The 22642-nt window shown below is 38.4% G+C and overlaps 1 protein-coding gene across 4 annotated transcripts in view; it reads right to left on the reverse strand.

Annotated features, from left to right (window-relative positions):
* Positions 1-22642, reverse strand: part of abr (ABR activator of RhoGEF and GTPase) — a 343069-nt gene that overhangs the window by 96619 nt on the left and 223808 nt on the right. For all 4 annotated transcript variants that reach the window (XM_048161871.1, XM_048161872.1, XM_048161873.1 and 1 more), the window contains 3 exons: positions 22404-22478; positions 1304-1401; positions 1095-1226 (listed from right to left, as the gene is read on the reverse strand). In XM_048161871.1, coding sequence (XP_048017828.1) covers positions 1095-1226; positions 1304-1401; positions 22404-22478 — 305 coding nt within the window. The remainder of the gene's footprint in view (positions 1-1094; positions 1227-1303; positions 1402-22403; positions 22479-22642) is intronic.

The raw sequence follows: 22642 nt of genomic DNA on the forward strand, positions 1-22642 counted from the left end.
AGTTACAACCTGGCTGATGTAATACATCCAAATATCATATAGAGCATACTTTTTTTAATGGTAATGAAACAAGTTTCAAACCAAACATAGTACCTACTATACTTTATGTGAATTTGGACACAGCTAAATTATTCTAACAAATTTCCTAAATGCATTTTTTCCTCATTCTATGGAGTTTGTTTGCACCCTCATAGGTAAAAAGCATCTCTGCATCATCTCTATTCCCCAAAGACCATGAGCGTCTCTTTGTCTATAGAAGCAGTGCTGTGTGTGCTTGTTTGGCTTGTGGTGGTAATGTGTATATATCTGTACATACTGATGGCAATGACATACACACCACATTCTCTGTGAAAACAAAATCATCACTTTTGGCTATGATCCCAAGAGAATAACACAAACACAAAACAGAAATGAACCTACTGTGCAATAAAATCCACCTGAATTTTAGTCCCCCATAAGCTGCCCCAGATTTAAAAGATGAATGAAACACTTTAAAAACAATAATTTGACTGAGGTTTAAGCATAAAGCTTAGCAAAACAGGACTTGATAATGACAGTAAAAAAAGTAGCATTAGCAACTAACACGGTCGTCAAAATGTTGCCACAAAAAAGAAGATCAATGAAGGCTTTATTCCAGTAAAATAAAAGGGGCAAGTTTACAATTTTTTTGTCATGGATCTGTTCAAAAATTGCTCCTGAAAGGGAATTTTCTGGCTCATATTGATGCCATTCCTGGTAACTGTTTTCTAACGTAAGCTGCATACCGCAAAACACATGTGAACACACTGATCTCAACACATACATACTCGCTTTGTTAATTGGGGCATTTCCCATGTACGCGAGGAAAAAGAAATGTAAGCCATGGGTTCTCAGGCAGTAAAGCTGCCCATGTCAAAAATAAAGCACCACAACACACCATCTGTAGAGCACACGGTAAAACCAGACAACATTAAAAATGTCTCACATCAGGAAACCACTACAATTTAAGTCCAACATTTTGTGGTCTAAACCAGTCTGGTGGGGTCAACTCACAGACCTTATTGTTTGCTGTTGCGCACTTGTGTCTTAACAATGTGTTTGTCTCTTTGTCCTACCTGTACTTGGCCTTTGCCCATGATTTTGTCCACAATCTCATTATCATCCTTATTGAGCTTTGATTTGTCATAACACTTCTCGTAGCACAAGATCCGTAGACACTGAGAGCCCTCCAGCTCTATTTCAAACTCCTGTAGAAGAACAAATTAATTAATAACGCATACATGATGGTGATTGGTCAGGTGAATCATGACATGACAGAGCTCACCTCGTTCCACTGTGGTTCTGTTGTGTCTCTGAACACACGTGTTTTGGCCTTACTGACGAAGTAACCAAAAGAGTCTACCTCCAGCGTACAGTACATATCTACAGAGAGAACACAATAATAATAACCTCATGAGATAAAAAGTCATTCATAAAAAGGTAATTTGGAAGCTTTTGTTACATACACACACCTGCAAAAACAAAACAGTTGAATTCCATATGATTTGTGATTCAATTTTTGACACCCATAAACAGCCTACAGTAAGAGTAAAAATCTATATTACTTGGCAAGAGAATTATTTATTTGTTTATTTATTTATTTATTTATTTATTTTATTTTTATAAAAATGCTTGTAAATTATTTCATAATAATTTAATTTTATATAATAATATATAATGTATAGTGTTATATATCTTTATTTGTATTTAATACTAAAATTACTACTAATATAATAAAAATGTATATTATTAATGTACGGAATAGCTCAAAAGTTTGGGATCAGTTAGTTTTTTTTTTTTTTTAAATACTATTATTCAGCAAGGATGCATTAAACTGATAAAAATGCGTGTGGTGTATTTTTGAGACAGGAGAGAAATTAGGTGATGTTCAATTAGCATGGAGGTGGTGTCAGACAGAAGCAGTAAGCTTCAAAACACACCGTGGGGCTTGTGAGCATGGCTTCAACGTAGGGCTGGACGATTAATCGAAAAGTAATCGAAAACGAAATTCAAAACCTCTAACCGACGTAATTTTCCCAAGTCGGTTATTTGGTTTTTTTAATCCTGTTAATACTTCCCCCTTAAAAACATACTACTGCGTGTGTAGCCATGTGACCGTTTCAACACATAGTGATGGTGCGCAAGCGGTGAGCGTTGCGTCTTCACTAAACTTTGTCAGTTGTATTTGTTTTATGGTTTGGACATTCAAGCGATTTTAGATGATCGGATGTGTATTATTTTATCGAGCTACCTTGCTCGCGCAGCTGCATTGTGGCACGAACACTCATACAAACAGCAGCTGCACAAAACGTGAAGATCACAAGCACAGAGAGGAACGCAGAAACTAGTTGTCAGCGCTGTCCTCTGATTTATCACTAAAGTAGCTTAGAAACTCAAAACTTACCTTTGAAGGAACTATTTACAACCCACAGCTACACAATTAATAGAGAGATGGTATGACTAATTCACACACGCAATCGCTCTCATTATGTATTGGTACTGTGCTAATTCATCTTTATCTGATTTACAACGAGCAGAAATCTGTAAGAAATGTTACGAACATGGATAAAATAACTGCTGATAGTGAGCTATGATGTCAGATCGCTCTTTCAATAGGAAAAAATATCCCACCTTTAATAGTCAATCATATTTACAGTACAAACCTTGAAAGTGAACTATGAGGGCAAAAAAACAAACAAACAAAATAATCTTTCATTAATCGCAATCGAGTTAAAATGTTCAATTAATCAAGGTTTTGATTTTAGGCCATAATCGTCCAGCCCTACTTCAACATGAGTTTGCAGTCAATCAGGCCACTGGTAATTGATAGTCTGGTGTGTAAAGTGTTATGTTAATAGATGTGGGGTGGGTGTGTTCTTTATAATGAAACTGTATAAGCATGCATACACACCAGCTCTATTGGTACAGAATAAAGGTGCCACACATGGTCAGAATGATTGTATCTATGAGATGACAGCACAATGTCATCAGTGGGAATTTCAGGGTTTTCATTGAGACTGGCTTTTTGATTTGGGGGCAATTCAGTTAATAAAGTCATGGTGGAAACAATCAGCCCCCAGTAAAAAATAAGTACACTTTAGCATACTTTTAAAAAGAGTACTTATGGATATAATATACTTTAAAAGAATATACCTGTGAAGTGTGAAATGAATGTAATCAAGTACTTTATATGCACTTTAGTATGTTAGGCAACAAATCAAAATAAGTGTACTACTTTAAAGCATAACAAAAGATTATTAAAACATGATTTAAATATACTTAGTAAACACTACCCTTTAGTTCACCCCAAAATAAAACTGTCATAATTTTCTCACCCTTATGTCGTTCCAAAATTTTGTGAATTACTTTCTTCCACAGACATAAAAAGATATTCTGAAAATGTTTCAGTGTTGTTTTTGTTCATGCATTTAGAAGTCAATGGGCTAAACACTAAAGCTTAACAGAAAAACATATAATTATAAGGGGCCAAGTCTGCTACATTTCCCAAAAATCTCTGGGGCAAATAGAAAACAAATACATGCGAAGCATGAATTACACACGTAATGCACAGCATTTGCTCTATATTTTGTTACATTAGGGATAAAATATTTTTGTTGACTTCTTAAGTAGGATCTACCAAGGAAACCTGCCTGCCTTTCTACCTTTCTTCCTACCTTCTGTATTTATTTATTCATTTATTGCAGTTATATTTTTTCAGCTTTGATTTTATATTTTGTGTAAATGAAAAGTAAATAAAAAAATCCATTCTTAAATTATGAATTCCTAAATGAAAAGACCTTTACCAGAACCCATCCTGTCCCAATCAGCAGAGCTGTACTTCAAACATCTCAGTCAGGATTTCTCCATGAATGGTCCATTTCCTGCAGCCCTACTGCCCTTGCTCTCAATACTAAAAACATAAAATAAGGGCAGCTATATCTCTCCTCATGGTCAGAGGAGGATTTAGTTTTTAGTAGCACCAGGCACAGAAACCTAGTTCTTCAGAGAACAGGAAATATATTTATGAAATCATATAAATATCCAACATGAATCAGGACAAAGAATGGAATAGGATGGTAAGGGAAGGCGCTCAGGTTTGCAGACAGTGACTACTGAGTGTAAATCGAACCTCAATGAGACTGGCACTTTCGTGAAGTGTGTTTTTAAAATGGTTCAGGCATAAGAATGGGCTCTTAAAGACACTGATATAAGTGCAACGTTTTACTTCAGCCATGCTTCTGACTTGCCATGAGAGGTTTGTGTAGCAAAAAGATCAATGAGAATCTTCTTCAAGAGGTTGTCATTGAAAGGTTCCATTAGATTAAAAAAGTGATGAATAAATAATCTCAGAGTAATAAAACTAAGAGGTTTGGTACTTTGGTGCATATGTAGAAAGACAATAATCACTGATGGTTCTGTATTATACAAAGAGTGTAACTGTTAATGGTTTTAAATTTGACTCAAATGCTTATGGTTGCCCCACACAATGGCAAAAGGGGAGTGCTGTCATCTGGGGGGAGGAACTGCATCCTCTGACTGATGTTCCCAGAAGAAATTAGATATTTATATGAAACAAAGTAAATTTAAAAGTGCTGGCTAATGCTAATCGTAAATGTTCTAAGATTATTATTCACGTTGGCACTAATGATGTTTGAATTTGCCAGTTGGAGATTGCTAAAATTAACATTAAGAAGGTGTGTGTACTCGTAAGTATGATGTCAGACACTGTGATTTGCTCTGGCCCCCTTCCTGTTCATCGGAGTGATGTGATACTTAGCAGACTAATCACTCAATGGCTGCCTGTCTAGGTGGTGTCCACAGAAAAAAAGTTTTTGAGGAAGACCTGAGCTGTTGAAAAGACATGGTATTCATCCCAGGTCAGGAAGCAGACAGACTGGCTAAATCGACCGTCTGCTAGCTGTCTCATGTCACAGAAGTCAGATAAATCCCAACACATAGAGACTCTTTCTCCTAGATATCATCACATAGGGACCGTGTCTGTTCTCCAAATTAGTAAATACAAAAAACTCCCAAACCCATTTAAGGGTAAAAATTTAATTGATGTTCAACAAATAAAAAACAAGATATAATACAGATGAACAAATGATAAATCTTGGTTTGCTTAATATTAGATCCCTGTCTACAAAATCACTCTTTGTAATTGATATGATTACAGATCATATCCTAGATGTGCTATGTTTGTTAGAACCTTGGCTAAAACCAGACGATTACATTACTTTAAATGAGTCCAAACCCCAAGATTACTGATATAAACACAAGCCTTGTCTGAAAGGCAAAGGGGGAAGTGTTGCTGTAATTAATAGCAATATTTTCAGTATTACTCAGAGGTCTAATTCTAATTCTAATTCTTTTGAAGTGATGGTGCTTTATGTAACGTTATCTAGTGTACATGATAAATCCCGCTTGACATTTGTGCTGGCTACTGCATAGAGAGCAGCCAGGAAAATGGCACAGCTGGAAGAAAATAAAACTAGAGTTTTTTTGCATTTTGTGGAGAGAGAGCATGATTGTGTACAGAAAGGCCTTAAAAACAGCTAGATCTGATTATTTTTCAGCCCTCTTAGAAGAAAACAAACATAACAAAACAAAGTACCAACCTAGGTACTTATTTGATACAGTGGCTAAATTAAGGAGAAATAAAGCTTAAACCACAGATGTTTCCAAACAGCACAGCAGTAATGACTTTATGAACTTCTTTACTTACAAGATTGATAATATTAGAGAGAAAATTATAACTATACAATGGTCTACTACAGTATCACATCAGACAGTGAATTGTAGTGTCCCTGAGGAAAAATTCCATTCATTCATTGCTATAGGAAATGAAGAATTGTCTAAACTCGTTAAATCATCTAAATCAAACATGTATGTTAGACCCCATACCGACTAAGCTACTGAAAGAGATGCTTCATCTTTGTCATTAGGATACGTACCAAAAACTTTTAAGATGGCTATTATTAAACCTCGTTAAAAAAAACGCAACTTGATCATACAGAATTAGTCAATTACAGGCCAATCTCAAATCTACCTTTTCTGTCAAAGATACTAGAAAAGGCAGTATCCTCACAACTATGCTCCTTTTTAGAAAGAAATTGTATCTGTGGGGATTTCCAGTCATGATTTAGACCATACCATAGTACTGAGACGACTCCCATTAGAGTTACAAATGATTTGCTCTTATCATCGGATCGTGGCTGTATTTCTATATTAGTGTTACTGGATCTTAGGTTGTAGTTGACACCATTGACCACAACATTCCTTTGAATAGAATAAAAAATTATGTTGGCATTAGTGGAATTGCATTGACATGGTTCAAATCATACTTATCTGAGCGTTATCAGTTTGTAGTAGTAAACGAAGAGATGTCATATCAATCACAAGTTCAGTATGGCGTACTGCAAGGCTCAGTACTAGGACTGTTGCGTTTCACCTTGTACATTCTACCCTTGGAAGATATCATTAGGAAGCATGGCATTAGTTTTCACCATTACGCTGATGATACTCAGCTCTATATTTCTTTGCGCCCTGACGAATCTTACCAATTCACAAAATTAACCCTCTGGGGTCTGAGGATTTTTGGGGCCCTGGAGAAGTTTTGACATGCCCTGACATTTGTGCTTTTTTCAGTTGTTCATAAACATATAAATGACAAAAGTGTCATTACGCTGTATTCAGCACAAACCAGGCTACCATAATATGTGAGGAACATGTATGTACATGTTTGTGTTTTTGAAGGTGTACTGGCTTCGCACCCAGCAAGCTAAACACATCCACTCAATAAACATGACACCGGAGTCGTCGTTTTGATTTACTGAATAAATGTGTAAAACTGTAAAACAACATAACACAGAAGGAATACATAAATAAAATGTCACATGGTAAACGTCCAGTCCAACAATGTTCACCAGAAGACAGTCGTATAAAATGATTGCACAATATAAATTTCCCAATGCTATAACATGAAAACATCTACATGTACTTCCTCATAATCATAATATATTAACAATCAAAAATAATCTAACTCTACTTACAGGCAGTGCCTCGTTAAGAGTTGTTAATCCGATGGACTGACACAGCAAATTAAAGTGCGCTACCATGTGCTTTGCACGTTGTTCTTTTTGAACCCCAGAAACTGAATAAAACATATTCAATCTGAAGAATATAAAACTACCAGTAGGGGGAGCAAAAACACCAAAACAGGCAAAGCCAGAACACTCCCCGTCTGGTATCTCAAAGATACCATATACACTAGCAATTACTAGATTAAACAGCCTGATCTGAAGACACAAGTTATACTAACTCAGATATAGGTCTGTGATAGATTTTTGTTGTCCCATGCTGAACAGTTTTCACCTCCACTTTTCTCACAATACCGTCTGTACTGGGAATAGCCTTCACAATTATCCCCATCGGCCACTCGTTTCTTTTGACTTGTTTGTCTTTGAGCAGTACAATGTCGCCTTCTTTGATGTTTGGATGTTTGTAAAACCACTTGTGAAGGTTCTGAAGTGTTCCAAGATACTCCTTCCGCCACCTATTCCAGAATGTTTCTGCTAATGTTTGAACCTGTTTCCATTGACATAGGAGCATGTCTTTCTTACTGAAATCTTCTTGTGGAGTTGGAGGATTACCAGCCTTTTGTGTCAAAAGCATAGATGGTGTTAGGATGAAGGGGAATTCCGGATCTGTGGAGACTGGGACTAGAGGCCGTGCATTAACGATGGCTGTGACCTCAGACATGAATGTCACTAAGACTTCATGAGTAAGCTGTGAGTACTTGTTTTTCAAGAGCACTGAATCCAAGATTCGCCTTGTTAGACCAATCATATGTTCCCAGGCGCCACCCATATGAGAAGAGTGTGGTGGGTTAAAAACCCAGGAACATCTTTGCTCAAGTAGGTATTCTCTCACCTCTGTTTGTTCGTTCTCGCTCATTTTAAGCTCTCTAGAGGCACCAACGAAATTCGTCCCACAATCGGAGCGCAGCTGCTTGGCAGGACCTCTAATAGAAAAGAATCTTCTGAGAGCGTTAATAAGACTTGAGGAAGTCATCGACTCAATCACCTCTATGTGAACTCCTCTGGTACACATGCAAGTGAACAACACTGCCCACCTCTTGCTGTTTGCTTGGCCACCCCTTGTGCGGCGTGAGATCACCTCCCATGGCCCAAAAACATCTAAGCCGACAAAGGAAAAGGGTGGATCCATTTGCAGCCTTTCAGCTGGCAGGTCGGCCATTTGTTGTTCCTCCATCTTGCCTCTTAGTTTACGGCAAGTAACACACCTCCGGATAATACTGCTAATGCATCGTTTAGCCCCAGTTATCCAAAAACCATTGGATCTTATGGTGCCCTCTGTAAGATGTCTGCCCTGATGCTGCACACGTTCATGAAAATGTCTGACCAGTAGGACTGTGATGTGATGGTGAGCCGGAATGATGAGGGGATTTGTTTCTTTATCTCCTATTTCTGCTTGTCTGATGCGTCCACCAACTCTCAGCAAACCATTGTTGTCGATGATTGGATTCAACTTCAAAAGTGGACTATGTGACGGAATTTCACTTGCAGAAGTGATGCATTTCAGCTCATCTGTATACACTTCTTGTTGTACACTCTTGATGATGATTTCCTCTGCTTTCAGGAGATCACTTACAGATAAACCCTTTGAGCACCAATGCCAACCTGTGCACTGACTATCGTTACTTGGTCCTGTGAAACAATGAGCAATGTGATGCAGCTGTGCCACAGCTCTGATGACTGTTCTCCAGTCTGAGAATTGCTCAAATCTTTTGGTGCCTAGCTGATTCACTTCAATCTGGGTAGACAAGACTTTAACCTCTGAGCGAACTTCAACATCTTCCTCTGGGTCAATAAGATCATATGAGTTTGGGTGATCAAAGAGCTGCTCTGATGGATAGTGCAAAAATGAAGGTCCTGTGAGCCAGGTTGTGGCCTCAAGCTTAGAAGATGAAACAGAATGAGAGCCATGATCGGCAGGATTTTGTTCAGAGGAAACGTACCTCCACTGTTCAGGCTGAGAAGACTGTCTAATGCGCTGCACTCTGTTGTTCACATATATATGGAACCGTCTTGACTCGTTATAGATGTAGCCTAACACTACTCTACTATCTGTGTAGAACCTTATTCTATCTAGCTTTAGATTAATCTCTTCTGTGATGAGTTCAGTCAGTTCGACAGCCAGGACTGCAGCACATAGTTCCAGCCTAGGAACAGAGAGATCAGGCTTTGGAGCCAACCTCGCCTTACCAAGAACAAAGCCAACCTCTGTTTTACCATTCTGATACAAAGCTTTCAAGTATGCAACAGCTGAGATGGCCTTCATGGAGGCATCCGAGAAGACACATATTTCAGTGTGTTTGGTTTCAGAAAGAGGAATGGATACATACATGCGTGGAATGTTCAGACTTCTTAGGTCTTGCAGCGAATGACACCACTGTGCCCACTCTTCATGTCTGTTTTCAGGCAATGGTGTGTCCCACTCATGTGTCTGCGATGAGAGTTCTCTTAAGAGTAAACGGCCCTGGATTGTGATAGGAGCTAGGAATCCAAGGGGATCGAACAAGCTATTCACTGTTGACAGCACTCCTCTACGTGTGTATGGCTTTTCAGTGTCGGGCACTTGGAAGGTGAACGTATCCAACATTAGGTTCCACTGTACCCCCAAGCTTCGCTGATCAGGTAAGTCATCCGTGGAGAGGTCAAGGCATTTGATGTCCTTAGCCAAATCTTCATTTGGAAAAGCATCCATTACTTTGGCTCTGTTTGCAGCAATTTTATGAAGCCTGAGGTTTGAAGCAGCTAGTGCCTCTTGTGCTCTTTTAAGCACATTGATTGCCTCTTCCTCTGTAGGAAATGACTTTAAGGCATCATCTACATAGAAGTCTTGTTCAATGAATTTCCTCACATCAGTGCCATATTCTTTCTCTTCTTCTCTGGCAGCTCGGCAAATTCCATAAATGGCCACTGCCGGTGAAGGGCTATTTCCAAATACGTGAACTCGCATCCTGTAGTCCACAACCTCTTTAGACAGATCATTATCACGATGCCATAGCAAGCGTAAAACATCACGACAGTCCTCCCGGACCAAGAAGCAGTGAAACATCTGCTGTATGTCGGCTGTGATGGCAACAGGATCCTTTCGAAATCTTATGAGGACTCCTAACAGGCTATTGTTAAGGTCAGGGCCAGAAAGCAGTACATCATTGAGAGATACTCCATCAAACTGTGCACTAGAGTCAAATACAACTCGTATTTGGTCTGTTTTTTTTGGATGGTACACACCAAATGATGGAAGATACCAGCTCTCCTGACCATCTTGTAAAGGAGGAGCTAGCTCTGCATGGTTATTGTTAAGTATTCTCTGCATGAATTCTGTAAAGTCATCTCTCATCTTTGGTCGTTTGTCAAGGTTGCGACGAAGAGACATGAAACGTCTTGCTGCATACTCCCTGTTGTTGGGCAAGCGTCTCCTTGGCTCACGAAATGGCAATGGTGCTACCCAGCTGTTACTTGAGTCCTTGAAGAATTCCTTCCTGATCCTCAACTGAAGGCGCAAATTTATTGTCATCTTTGGTCTGCTGAAACACTGACTGACCAAGTCTGCAGCTTGATAGGCTAGGTTTGTGGAACTGGGTTTTCTCATTAAACGTCTCCTTCAGTACAATGTGATTATTGCATGGACTGAAGTAGCTTGGTCTGCCATTCTCTAAGATGTGTGTTCTCATGCAGTTCACCGGAGAGGGCTTGTGGCACTTTCCTAGACACACATTTCCCACAATGACCCAACCAAGGTCCAATTTTTGCGCATACGGAGCATCATGAGGACCGTTGAGTTGTTTGCGGACTTTATGTGCTCGTATTATGTCTCTTCCCAGCAGAAGCAGTATTTCAGCATTTGGATCAATAGGCGATATCTTGTCTGCTATCTCTTTTAGGTGGCTGTGATGCAGGGCAGCAACTGCGGTTGGTATTTCATCTCGATTATCTGGCATACTATTGCATTCAATGAGAGTAGGAAGTGGAAAATTGATCTCACCATCTGCAGACTCAATGATGAACCCTTGAGCTCTTCTTCCAGTTGCTTGGACTACTCCTGCACACGTCTTTAATGTGTACGGAGCAGAAGTTCCTTGCACGTTGAAACTGTCAAAAAATTCTGATCTGGCCAAGGATCTATTGCTTTGCTCATCTATAATAGTGTAAATCCGCCTGCCTTGGTCAGGGCTGCCAGCAGGATAAACATTCACAAGGCATATTTTAGTGCATGACTTCTCACTAAAACCTTTGCCACAAATCTTGGTGCACTTTGATGACACATCACCACCGCAGCACTCCTCTTCCTCCCCGCCATGCAGTGAAGGAGGTGTAGAATCAGAACGCCACGGCGCTGGGCCCGGATGGAGAGCAGCCAGGTGTTTGTCACTCTCACATTCAGAACATTTAATTGACACATCACAATTCTTAGCCACATGTTTGTTAGATGAGCAGCATCTGAAACAAATAGATAGCTCCCTTAAGATCCTTTTTCGTTCCTCTAATGGCTTTTCTCTGAAGCCTCTGCATTTCTTGAGAGGATGAGGTTTATGATGTATAGGACATTGCTTCTCAACCTCGTTGTTTCCTCTCTGAAGACTCTTAGCATGAGAAAGGTTAGAGGAGGACATCACATTCGTTTTATGGACTAAAACAGGTTTCTGAACATGGCCTTCATTATACCTGGTCTTTCCACCAGGGTTTATGGAAAGCGAAGAAAATTTGAAGCTAGGATCGTTGCGTGCTCTTGCTTCTGCACATACAAATTCCACAAAGAAGGAGAATGGTGGGAAAGAAACTCCATAAGTGTACTTGTAGTGTGAACCCTGCATCATCCACTTATCTTGTAGTCCAAAGGGCAACTTTTGCACAATAGGATTAACTCCTCTTGCTGTATCTAGATAAGTGAGCCCAGGTAGATCACCGCCATTCTTAGCTGCTTCAATCTCTGAAAGCAAGTCTCCTAATTCCCGAAGCTTATCATGGTGTTTAGCTGATATTTTTGGAAAAGTCTCTATTTTTGTGAAGAGAGCTTTTTCAATAGCTTCCGGAGATCCGTAGGTCATATCTAGCCTCTCCCAGATGAGTTCAAGACCAGCTGGTAAGTTCCTTACATTCACAGACTTAATGCAACGGGCATGATCTGCTGAATCTCTCCCCAGCCATCTAATCAATAAATCAAATTCCTCGCCTGCTGTAAGATCAAGGTTCTTGGTAGCATTGAGAAATGATGATTTCCAGGCCAGATAGTTTTCCGGACGGACAATTAAATTTGTTAAGCCCAGATGTCACTAGCTGATTTCGTACTAAAAACTTAGCTAAGTCATACGTGGCTACATCATGACTAGAGTGATGAGTAGGATGATTTGTGTCTCGTCTAGGATGGTGCATGGGCGCAGCTGGACTCTTAGAAGGGTGTGAGAAGCTATGTGGAGAGTGAGGGAATGGAGGTTTACTCTGCTGCCTTTTCTCACTGCAACTGCATTGACTGGCATTCCAAGAGGACAGAACATTATACACCGGTGAAGAAGGCTTTTTCTCTCTATCATCCTCTACATTTTGGGGTAATTCAGGCTTTGAATTCTCTGGTACAGTATCACTAGGTTCACTATGTTGTTTTACATACTCTTCAGTACGTTGCCTAGGACTTTGCTGTGGAAGGTGGAGAGTTGAACTAAGTTGTGATCTTTTTACCTCTAGATCTGTGACTGCAGCTTCCATGACTGCCGCTTCTGCCATTGCAGCTTCCGCCTCTCTCTCTTTTTCCATTACGTCTAATGTTGCTTCAAGGCGAGCTTTCTCTATTTTAATTTCCATTTCCCTCTTTGCAAATGAGGCTCTTGCCTGTGCAGCTTCCGCCTTTGCTCTTGCTTTAGTCGCTGCCATGCTGACCGTGGACTTGCTGGAAGTCACGGAACGTCGAGATGAAGCTGACTGACTTTTGTCATCTTCCATGACTGGTCCGAAATATAAGCTTGATGGATTTTACCGTGTGGATACTCTGCAGTTGTCGTGTTAGCCTCTATGCCGTAGATGACAATAGCAGATGAAATCCAGCTTCCAAGATAAACAGCTCTTGTATGAAGCTTGCCTTTTTACTGTACTGGCTTTGCACCCAGCAAGCTAAACACATCCACTCAATAAACAGTCTTGACACCGGAGTCGTCATTTTGATTTACTGAATAAATGTGTAAAACTGTAAAACAACATAACACAGAAGGAATACATAAATAAAATGTCACATGGTAAACGTCCAGTCCATCAATGTTCACCAGAAGACAGTCGTATAAAATGATTGCACGATATAAATTTCCCAATGCTATAACATGAAAACATCTACATGTACTTCCTCGTAATCATAATATATTAACAATCAAAAATAATCTAACTCTACTTACAGGCAGTGCCTCGTTAAGAGTTGTTAATCCGATGGACTGACACAGCAAATTAAAGTGCGCTACCGTGTGCTTTGCACGTTGTTCTTTTTGAACCCCAGAAACTGAATAAAACATATTCAATCTGAAGAATATAAAACTACCAGTAGGGGGAGCAAAAACACCAAAACAGGCAAAGCCAGAACAGAAGGAATAACGTTTATGCGTGGTTATTGAAAAAACAAAAAACTTAAGTCACTGAAATAAAGCCAAAAATATATATTAAATCTGTGTTCACAAGACTTCTGGGTATTGGAGGTTGTAGGCTAGAGATTTTTGCTTCAGAATGATGTAAAAATTATTCTGCCTACTCCTTCATATAAAACAATAGAGAGATTTAAATTTTGTAAGACACTTTTTGTCAAGAAACAAAATAATAATGGGTGAATAATGGGTGATTCTCACCTGAGAAGACAAAAGAATCGCATACTAATGACCTGAAAATACTTGCATAATAATGAGCTCTTTCAGTCAGGTAGACTGTGAAAAAACCTGTGAGACATTGATCATGTCTCAAGCTCATGGTGTATATCAAACATACAGAAAAAACAGCAACACTGTGAAATATTATTACAATTTAAAATAATGGTATTCTATTATATTCTTTAAAATATAATGTATTTCTGTGATGCAAAGTGTCTGAACAGTTATGTTACCTCTATGGCATTTCATATAGGCTTTTAGCTTAAAAGCATGCACATTTTGAGAAATATTGATGGATTCTCATATGTTTATGTCAATTTTCTATACACAGGAGTAATATTTATTCAATATTTACTGTCATCACTATGAGCGCTGGATACTGTGTTTTCAATTCATACTTGCAGCCGGATGGCGCTCTGTACACCTTTAGTCCACAAATTAATCTAAAGAAGAACAACCATGTGACTCTCCAGGAGCTAACAGAGGCCAGAGATCGCTATATCATCCAGATAAACACTTTTCAAGACAATAAATACACAATTGAGATGATGAATGCATGCATAGCCTCAGTATTTGCCTCTAAATAGCGCTGGCTCCGTGGGCGCGGCCACATTAGCGGATAATGAGCTGAATCACAGACTTCTGACATGGCTCTCTTTTCATACAGATTACATAAACACAGAATTTTTGTTTTCGATTTGACTTACACGATTTAAAACCTGACATTTCAACGTTTTTTTAGACATAAGTCTAATTTTTTTGTGATTAGTATTCACTAAGTTACAGTTCATTTTCTGAGAACTATCCGATTGGACTTCGTTCAGAGAGAGACGAGAGATCACGCATCATGTTAGTTTTCTTTATTTTACAAAAAGCACAACATTTTGTTTTTACTCTGAGTGTACACAAATAAAAGAAGATATTCCACAGATTAAAATGGTGTATAGCTCTTAATTGTATGTGCAACATTGATGGAGTATTTTGAGTCTCTTTCACACTGGTTAGAAAAAAACCACGGTGGTCACGCCGGCGTGACCGCCGACCCGAGGGAGCTAACGGAATGCATAGCTGATTTAAAAAAATTGGATGACTAGCAATTTCCTACTACTTCATTCTGAAACAACAGAGATTCTAATTATTGGACCAAAAACCTCTGCACTTATTAACCTAGAATACTGTCTAACACTTCTGTCAAGTGTTCGTCGTCAGTTAGGAACCTGGGTGTGCCCTTTAATACCAATCTTTCATTTGAAAGCCATGATTCTAGCATCTGTAAAACTGCATTCTTACATCTTAAAAGTATATCTAAATTACAACATATGCTCTCAATGACAAATGTTGAACAGTTAGTTAATGCGTTCATGACCTCAAGGCTAGATTACTGCAATGCTTTACTGGGTGGTTGCCCTGCACGCCTAACAGCCAAACTCCAGCTGGTCCAAAATGCAGCAGCTAGAGTTCTTACTAGAACAAGAAAGTATAACCATATTAGCCCGGTTCTGTCAACACTGCATTGGCTTCCTATTAACACTCTGAGGTCTAAAAACGCGCCGGCGCGTTTTGCAGGGTTTTTTTCACATTGCAGCAAAACAGACTTAAAATACTCTGTCATTTGTTGTCATAGAGACATAAGTAATACATCAATTGAAACTATAGAATATCTCCTTTTATTTGTATACACTCAGAGTAAAAACAAAATGTTGTGCTTTTTGTAAAATAAAGAAAACTAACATGATGCGTGATCTCTCATCTCCCTCTGAACGAAGTCCAATCTGATAGTTCTCAGAAAATGAAGTGTAACTTAGTGAATACTAATCACAAAAAATTCATACTTATGTCTAACAAAACGTTGAAATGTCAGGTTTTAAATCGTGCAAGTCAAATCGAAAACAAACATTCTGTGTTTATGTAATCTGTATGAAAAGAGAGCCATGTCAGAAGTCCGTGATTCAGCTCATTACCCACTAATGCGGCCACGCCCACGGAGGGAGCGCTATTCACAGGCAAATTCAGAGACAACACATGCATTCATCATCTCAATCGTGTATTTATTGCCTTGAAAATTGTTTATCTGGATGAAAAAGCCATGGTTAGCGATCTCTGGAAGACATTCAGTAAATTCCTGTTTGTTTTCTTCTATTGATAAGTTTTAAGTGAGTTTTTGTTTCTTTAGCGCCCTCCGGCTGTAGTATGAATTGGTAAACACCATTCATGGAATATCGTCTTCTTCTTAGGTGAATTTGTGGACTAAAATGCACAGAGCGCCCTCCGGCTGCAGTATGAATTGCAAACACCAGCGCTCATAGAGATAACAATGAATATTAAATAAAAAATAACTCCTCTGTATAGAAAATTGACATAAACATATGAGAATCCTATATTTCTCCAAATGTGCATGCTTTTAAACTAAAAGCCTATATTCAGACTCTTTGCATCACAGAAATACATTATATTTTAAAGTATAATATAAAACCATTATTTTATATTGTAATAAAATTTTTCTGTATGTTTCATATATCATGATGAGCTTGAGACATCACAGAAGTTTTTTTTCACAGCCTACCTGACTGAAATGCCTCATTAATATGCAAGTCTTTTCAGGTCATTACTATTCAATTCTTTTGTCTTCACAGGTGAGAATGAGCCATTATTCATGGAGATTCACGCCTCCTCGCATACCGTGTTTCTTGGCAAAAAGTGTCTTACAAAAACTAAATCAGTATATTGTTATAAATGAAAGAGTAGTCAGCATAATTTTTACATAATTTTGAAGCAAAAACTCTAGTCTACAACCTTCAATACCCAAAAGTCTTGTGAACACAGATTTAATATACTTTTATTGGCCTTATATCAGTGACTTAAGTTTTTTGTTTTTTCAGTAACCACGCATAAACGTTATTCCTTCAAAAACACAAACATGTACACACATGTTCCTCACATATTATGGTAGCCTAGTTTGTGCTGAATACAGTGTAATGACACTTGTGTCATTAATATGTTTATGAACAACTGAAAAAAGCACAAATGTCAGGGCATGTCAAAACTTCTCCAGGCCCCAAATCAGCCTCAGACTCCAGAGGGTTAAACATCGTATACATTTTTAAATGTTGCTAATTACTTACAAAGCACCTAATGGTTTTGCTCCACAGTACTCTTAACACATTAAACACATTCCCTTTACATCTATTGCGATTTCAAAATTCTGGCCAGTTGATAATACCTAGAATATCAAAAATCGCAGACCGTAGATAATTTTCCTATTTAGCACCTACACTTTGGAACAGTCTTCCTATCATTGTTCATGAAGCAGACACACTCTGTCAGTTTAAATCTAGACTAAAAACACATCTCTTTAACCTGGTATTCACATAACACATTATCTACTTCTATAGTTCAAATCATGTAAATTGTTAGGCTGCATAAATTAGGTCAGCTGGAACCGGGAACCCATAACGCCTGATGTACTCGCTACATCATAAGAAGAATGGCGTTTACGCTAATATTACACTGTGTGCAGAATTATTAGGCAAGTTGATTTTCTGATCATATTTTTTTTCTAAGCACATTTTACCAATTCCAATCCACATCAATCTTAATAACTACTATTAATATTGTTTTTAATCATTTATAAGTGATATATAATTGTTCATGAAGGCTGGAAATGAAAAATGCCTTACATTCAGGTGTGCAGAATTATTAGGCAGGTTTGCTTTTACAGGCAAAATGAGCCAAAAAAGAGATTTAACTCAGACTGAAAAGTCAAAAATTATTAAATACTCATGAGAAGGACGCAATACTAATGCAATACTAGAAATTGCAAAGTTAAAGCATGACCAAGGGAAAGCAAAATGCTCATTGGGTCAGCGGGGTCATACAAAATCAGGTGGAAAAGAAAAGACACATGTTAACTGCAAAAGAGTTAAGAATTAAGGTGAAGAATTAAGTGTGAAACCATCAGGAACCCTTTAGTCTCCACCGCCACCATTTTCAGGAACTTCAACCTACCTGGAGTCTTCAGAAGTGCAAGGTGCCAGGATCTCAGAGACTTAGGTTAGCTAAATAATCCTAAAAAATGACCCACACTTAATAAGAATCACAAGCTGAAGTGTTGTGAAATACATGAAGACTGGGTTTTTATAGGCTTTATAGACAGACAGCTTGAGAGTGACTCCTGAAGGACCAGCACCACATCCTCTTGTACCACTGTTTGAAGAATTTATCTTCCAGAATCTGGCAGTAAAGTGTGGGAGTTCACTTTTAGTCCCTCTCTAATCCTGAAATATCCGTCTTGCAGAGATGGACTAAAAATGATCTTCCAAAACTTACTACCAGATTCTGGAAGATAAATTCTTCAAACAGTGGTAAAAGAGGATGTGGTGCTGGTCCTTCAGGAGTCACTCTCAATCTGTCTGTCTATAAGGCCTATAAAAACCCAGTCTTCATGTATTTTCTAACACTTCCGCTTGTGATTCTTATTAAAAGCGGGTCATTTTTTAGGATTCTTTAGCTAACCTAAGTCTCTGAGATCTTGACACCTTGCACTTCTGGAGACTCCAGGTAGGTTGCAGTTCTGGAAAATGGTGGCGCTGGAGACTAAAGGGTTCCTGATGGTTTCACACTTAATTCTTCACCTTAATTCTTAACTCTTTTGCAGTTAACATGTGTCTTTTCTTTTCCACCTGTTTTTGTATGACCCCGCTGACCCAATGAGCATTTTGCTGTCCATTGGTCATGCTTTAACTTTGCAATTTCTAGTATTGCATTAGTATTGCGTCCTTCTTGTGAGTATTTAATAATTTTTGACTTTTCAGTCTGAGTTAAATCTCTTTTTTGGCTCATTTTGCCTGTAAAAGCAAACCTGCCTAATAATTCTGCACACCTGAATATAAAGCGTTTTTCATTTCCAGCCTTCATGAACAATTATATATCACTTATAAATGATTAAAAACATTATTAATAGTAGTTATTAAGATTGATGTGGATTGAAATTGGTAAAATGTGCTTGGAAAAAAAATATGATCAGAAAGTCAGCTTGCCTAATAATTCTGCACACAGTGTAGTCTCTCTCTGTTTATTCTGAGGTTTACAGTAGTCTTCCCAGAGCCAGATGTAAGACTCAATTTTCCTGCTCAGACAAAAACTGAGATCAAGTGCCCTGCAATAAAGCAATAAAACTCATCTGGAGAGAAGATCTCAAAGAAGTAGCAAAGGAAAACGCCTTGCCCTAAACTGCCCTCACAACATCTACAGGATGCAACAAATTTATAGTTGTCTTTGTAAAGAAATGCTCACTTTATAAGTAGCTTGGAGCTGCTGCTGTGACGCTGTACAAACGCTTACAGTGTGAATACTCACGTGTGTCTGCAGCTGCAGTGACGATGTAGTTATGCTCACGTGCTGCTCAGTCAACAGTTTCTGCATTTTGCTGCATTCACGCCACCTCATATTTACTGGAATCTTGAGATAACAACACGTGATGTTATATTCGGAGCTGTTCACGTCCTTTTGGTCCTTGGACTGGGAATTATGCGTTTCTATGGCACCACTATCAACACCTAAATTAATCTACAACGGTCAGGTGGTACAGCGGCCACGTTAGTACATGTGGGAGCTTTCAGAAAACTCCCAGCTTACAAGCTGTAATTACGAGCTCTACGAGCACGTAAACGCTTTTTACAAGCTAGAATCTCATAACTACAGGAATTACGAGGCCGCGTGAACACACCTTTTATTCATGAGAAAAAGCACATTCAATCCAATCACTGCGCTGTAGTATGCATAAGATTATAATTGCGGTTCTATGCACGAGGAAGTATTACTTCTCTTGCCTCCGTCTCTTGTCATTTAGAGACATGGGTCATATAGTTGTGTTTGTTTCCTCAGTGCTACAACAAAAATGCGTTTCCCTACGACGCGACCAGAGCAGAAGTTTGGGTGCATGTGGATTGTTTTGCTGTGATCTACCAGCACAAATGGAAAATATGTTTGCATGAGATCGCATTACAACGGAGAATTCAAACGTCACAAACGTGCTGTTCATTCACCTCTGCTTTCGTACACTAGAGCCGTATATGTTTCCCTTAGCACAGCAAGCACATGAGTGTTGTTTGTATTTTTTCCACAATGCGGTCAGAACTGGAGTTTGAATACGAACACCTGAAAAATACGACTGTTATGAGATGCACTCATCAGAATCATGAATATTTTTATTCTGGTGTCACTGTGCATTGGGTTTACAGCACCAGTCCAAGCCTATTCATTTCCACCCCAATGTAATACCAAATTTAGCATTTTTGTTAACCTTTTACCATATGAAATAATATCGGGACTTCAGTATCGTGATATGTATCGAATTGTTACATGAGGGTGTTGTTACACCCCTACTGTCAGAGTTTACTAAAGACACACAGTAAAAAAAATAGAGCTGAAAAAGCATGGACGGTAATTTTTGGAGCTTAATTTTTGACCTTATTGCATATGCATTTGTAGGAGTTTCCCTTTCAGATGCAAAATTTATGGGAGGAGAGTATTTAAATAAATCATGCAATGTGATTTACTAAGGTTTGCACTAGTCAGTTTACTGGTATTTGTGCCATTATTTAACACCGAAAAAAGCATGTCTTAAACCAGACGCTAATTTGTAGATTGTGTTGACCATTATGGAAATTATCCGGCTGCATCTGTGTTCTTTAATTTGCGCGATGTCAGTAGATTACATGCCGAACTTTCCACTCCCATCTGTGCTCTTTTGGAATTGTGCTTTCACGCTAATTTGCCCCGTTTAGTAAATCTGGCCCTAAGTGTTACTACTTAAAATTGTGGTTGGTATTCTGGATCAGTATTTCCCCCCTCAAACTCTTTGCATCAAGAGGCCAAAGTTAATGACCCAGTTTGGATTAATGGCCCAGAGCAAGGATTTGGATGCGTTTCCTGTAAGAGTGGATGAAGGCCTTTAATAAGACTCGGAAAGGAGGATTCAATCAGCAGCTGAGACTGAGGAAGTATATCCCAATATAAAAAGATATTCAAACACCTGCATATCCATCTGCAAAACACATGTTTGCTCTCGCTGTCATATTCAAGATGACCACAATACCACAAATTCTATGATAAATGATTACAGATGAGCCAAACACATAAAATGAAGCAAGAAACAAGCATTCAAATATTCACATTCTAATATTAATCTAATAATCTAATATTGTGTGATTCATTGGGGCTTTAAAACAGACGTCTGATTGTTATCTGAGCCGAGCTGATCTACAAAGTCTGCTGGCCATATGTGTTCATTATGCAAATTCACATTAGCATACTGTACAGATGTGATTTGGGTATTTAATTTGAGCCCTGACCTCATAAAGCAAAGAGAAATAATTTGTAAATATATATGCAAATATTAATGAGTAAAGCCCTCACAGGACAAAGGATACAATTATATCCTTGCAGCCCTGGTGACCACAGTGCTGACATACATGTGTTATGTTTTTTTTTTTTTTTTTTTTTTTATACAATCAATACATTTAGTAATTTGTCCTGTGTGATAGAGTTGACTGGATTTGAGATTGGAGACAGTTCTCACTTTTATCTATACTAAGAAGAAACTTATGTAATAGAGGAGTTTCCATAGTAGAGAATCGCAACAAGCAAAATTGGACGAAAAGAACTATTGCAGCCACCCATGATTGATGATTTCAACAAAAGCATATACCATCAATTGTAAGTAATCATTAAAAATCAATTCCCTGTGAAGTAAAGGCATGTGATTTTTACTTCCTGAACCAGACTGATGCACTTCTAGAACTGTGGAATATGGTACTTCTAGTATGCTGTGTTGGTACCTGTAGGTGATCCTGTATTTTAGGATTATAGAAAATCTTAATACTTAATACATTCTCCATACTGGAGAAACAGTTTGTTTGTAGGGTGGCTTTTGTCTTCATTCATTTTGGTTTGTTCAATGAATCAGTCACTTACACAATCACAGTACTTACTCTGAGCACAATGGCTACAGTTATACACAATAATGTTTATAGCTAAATGATATGGAGAGTTCATCTTAGGTGAACACTTGAAAAAATGTGTAGTTTCTCAGTTACAATCTTCCTCTTTCTTCCTTTTTCACAGCATACAAACTAATTACTTATTCTCTGCATAATAAAACAACACAACCGCATAGATCAACATTTCGCAAAGTCTGGGCTGCATCCGCCCTTTAATACTTAGTGGGTCACATACCACACATTGGGAAATGCTGATTTATACAGCTGAATTAACTATTTTACTTAAAAAATGTATGTTAATATTTTTAAAAAGAAACTGAAATTGACATTTTTGATTTATTATGGAGGATAAATGTTTTTTTTTTTTTCCTATAGTCTTACATTCTACAAAACAACACAATAGAAAAAAACAGTCTGCTAAAGGCAGGTGAAATAGACAAGACACTTTAACTTACTGGCACATTCTTTCAAGCCCATGGCTTTATGGACGATCACATGCAGGAAGCCATACAGACCAGGAGATTCCTCATCTGGAAGAGACAAGAAACACTTAGTAAGTGTGTTTGAGAGATAGGGAAATGAGTGAATTTATGAAGTGTCCAACTCCTTGCTTTAGTCATCTTTCAGCATCTCCCTCTTTAATCTACCCACAATCCTCCATTCCCCTGCCTATTAGTGGCAGATAACAGATAAA

The sequence above is a fragment of the Megalobrama amblycephala genome, linkage group LG16 (genome assembly GCF_018812025.1).
Source record: "Megalobrama amblycephala isolate DHTTF-2021 linkage group LG16, ASM1881202v1, whole genome shotgun sequence".
Lineage (NCBI taxonomy): Eukaryota > Metazoa > Chordata > Actinopteri > Cypriniformes > Xenocyprididae > Megalobrama > Megalobrama amblycephala.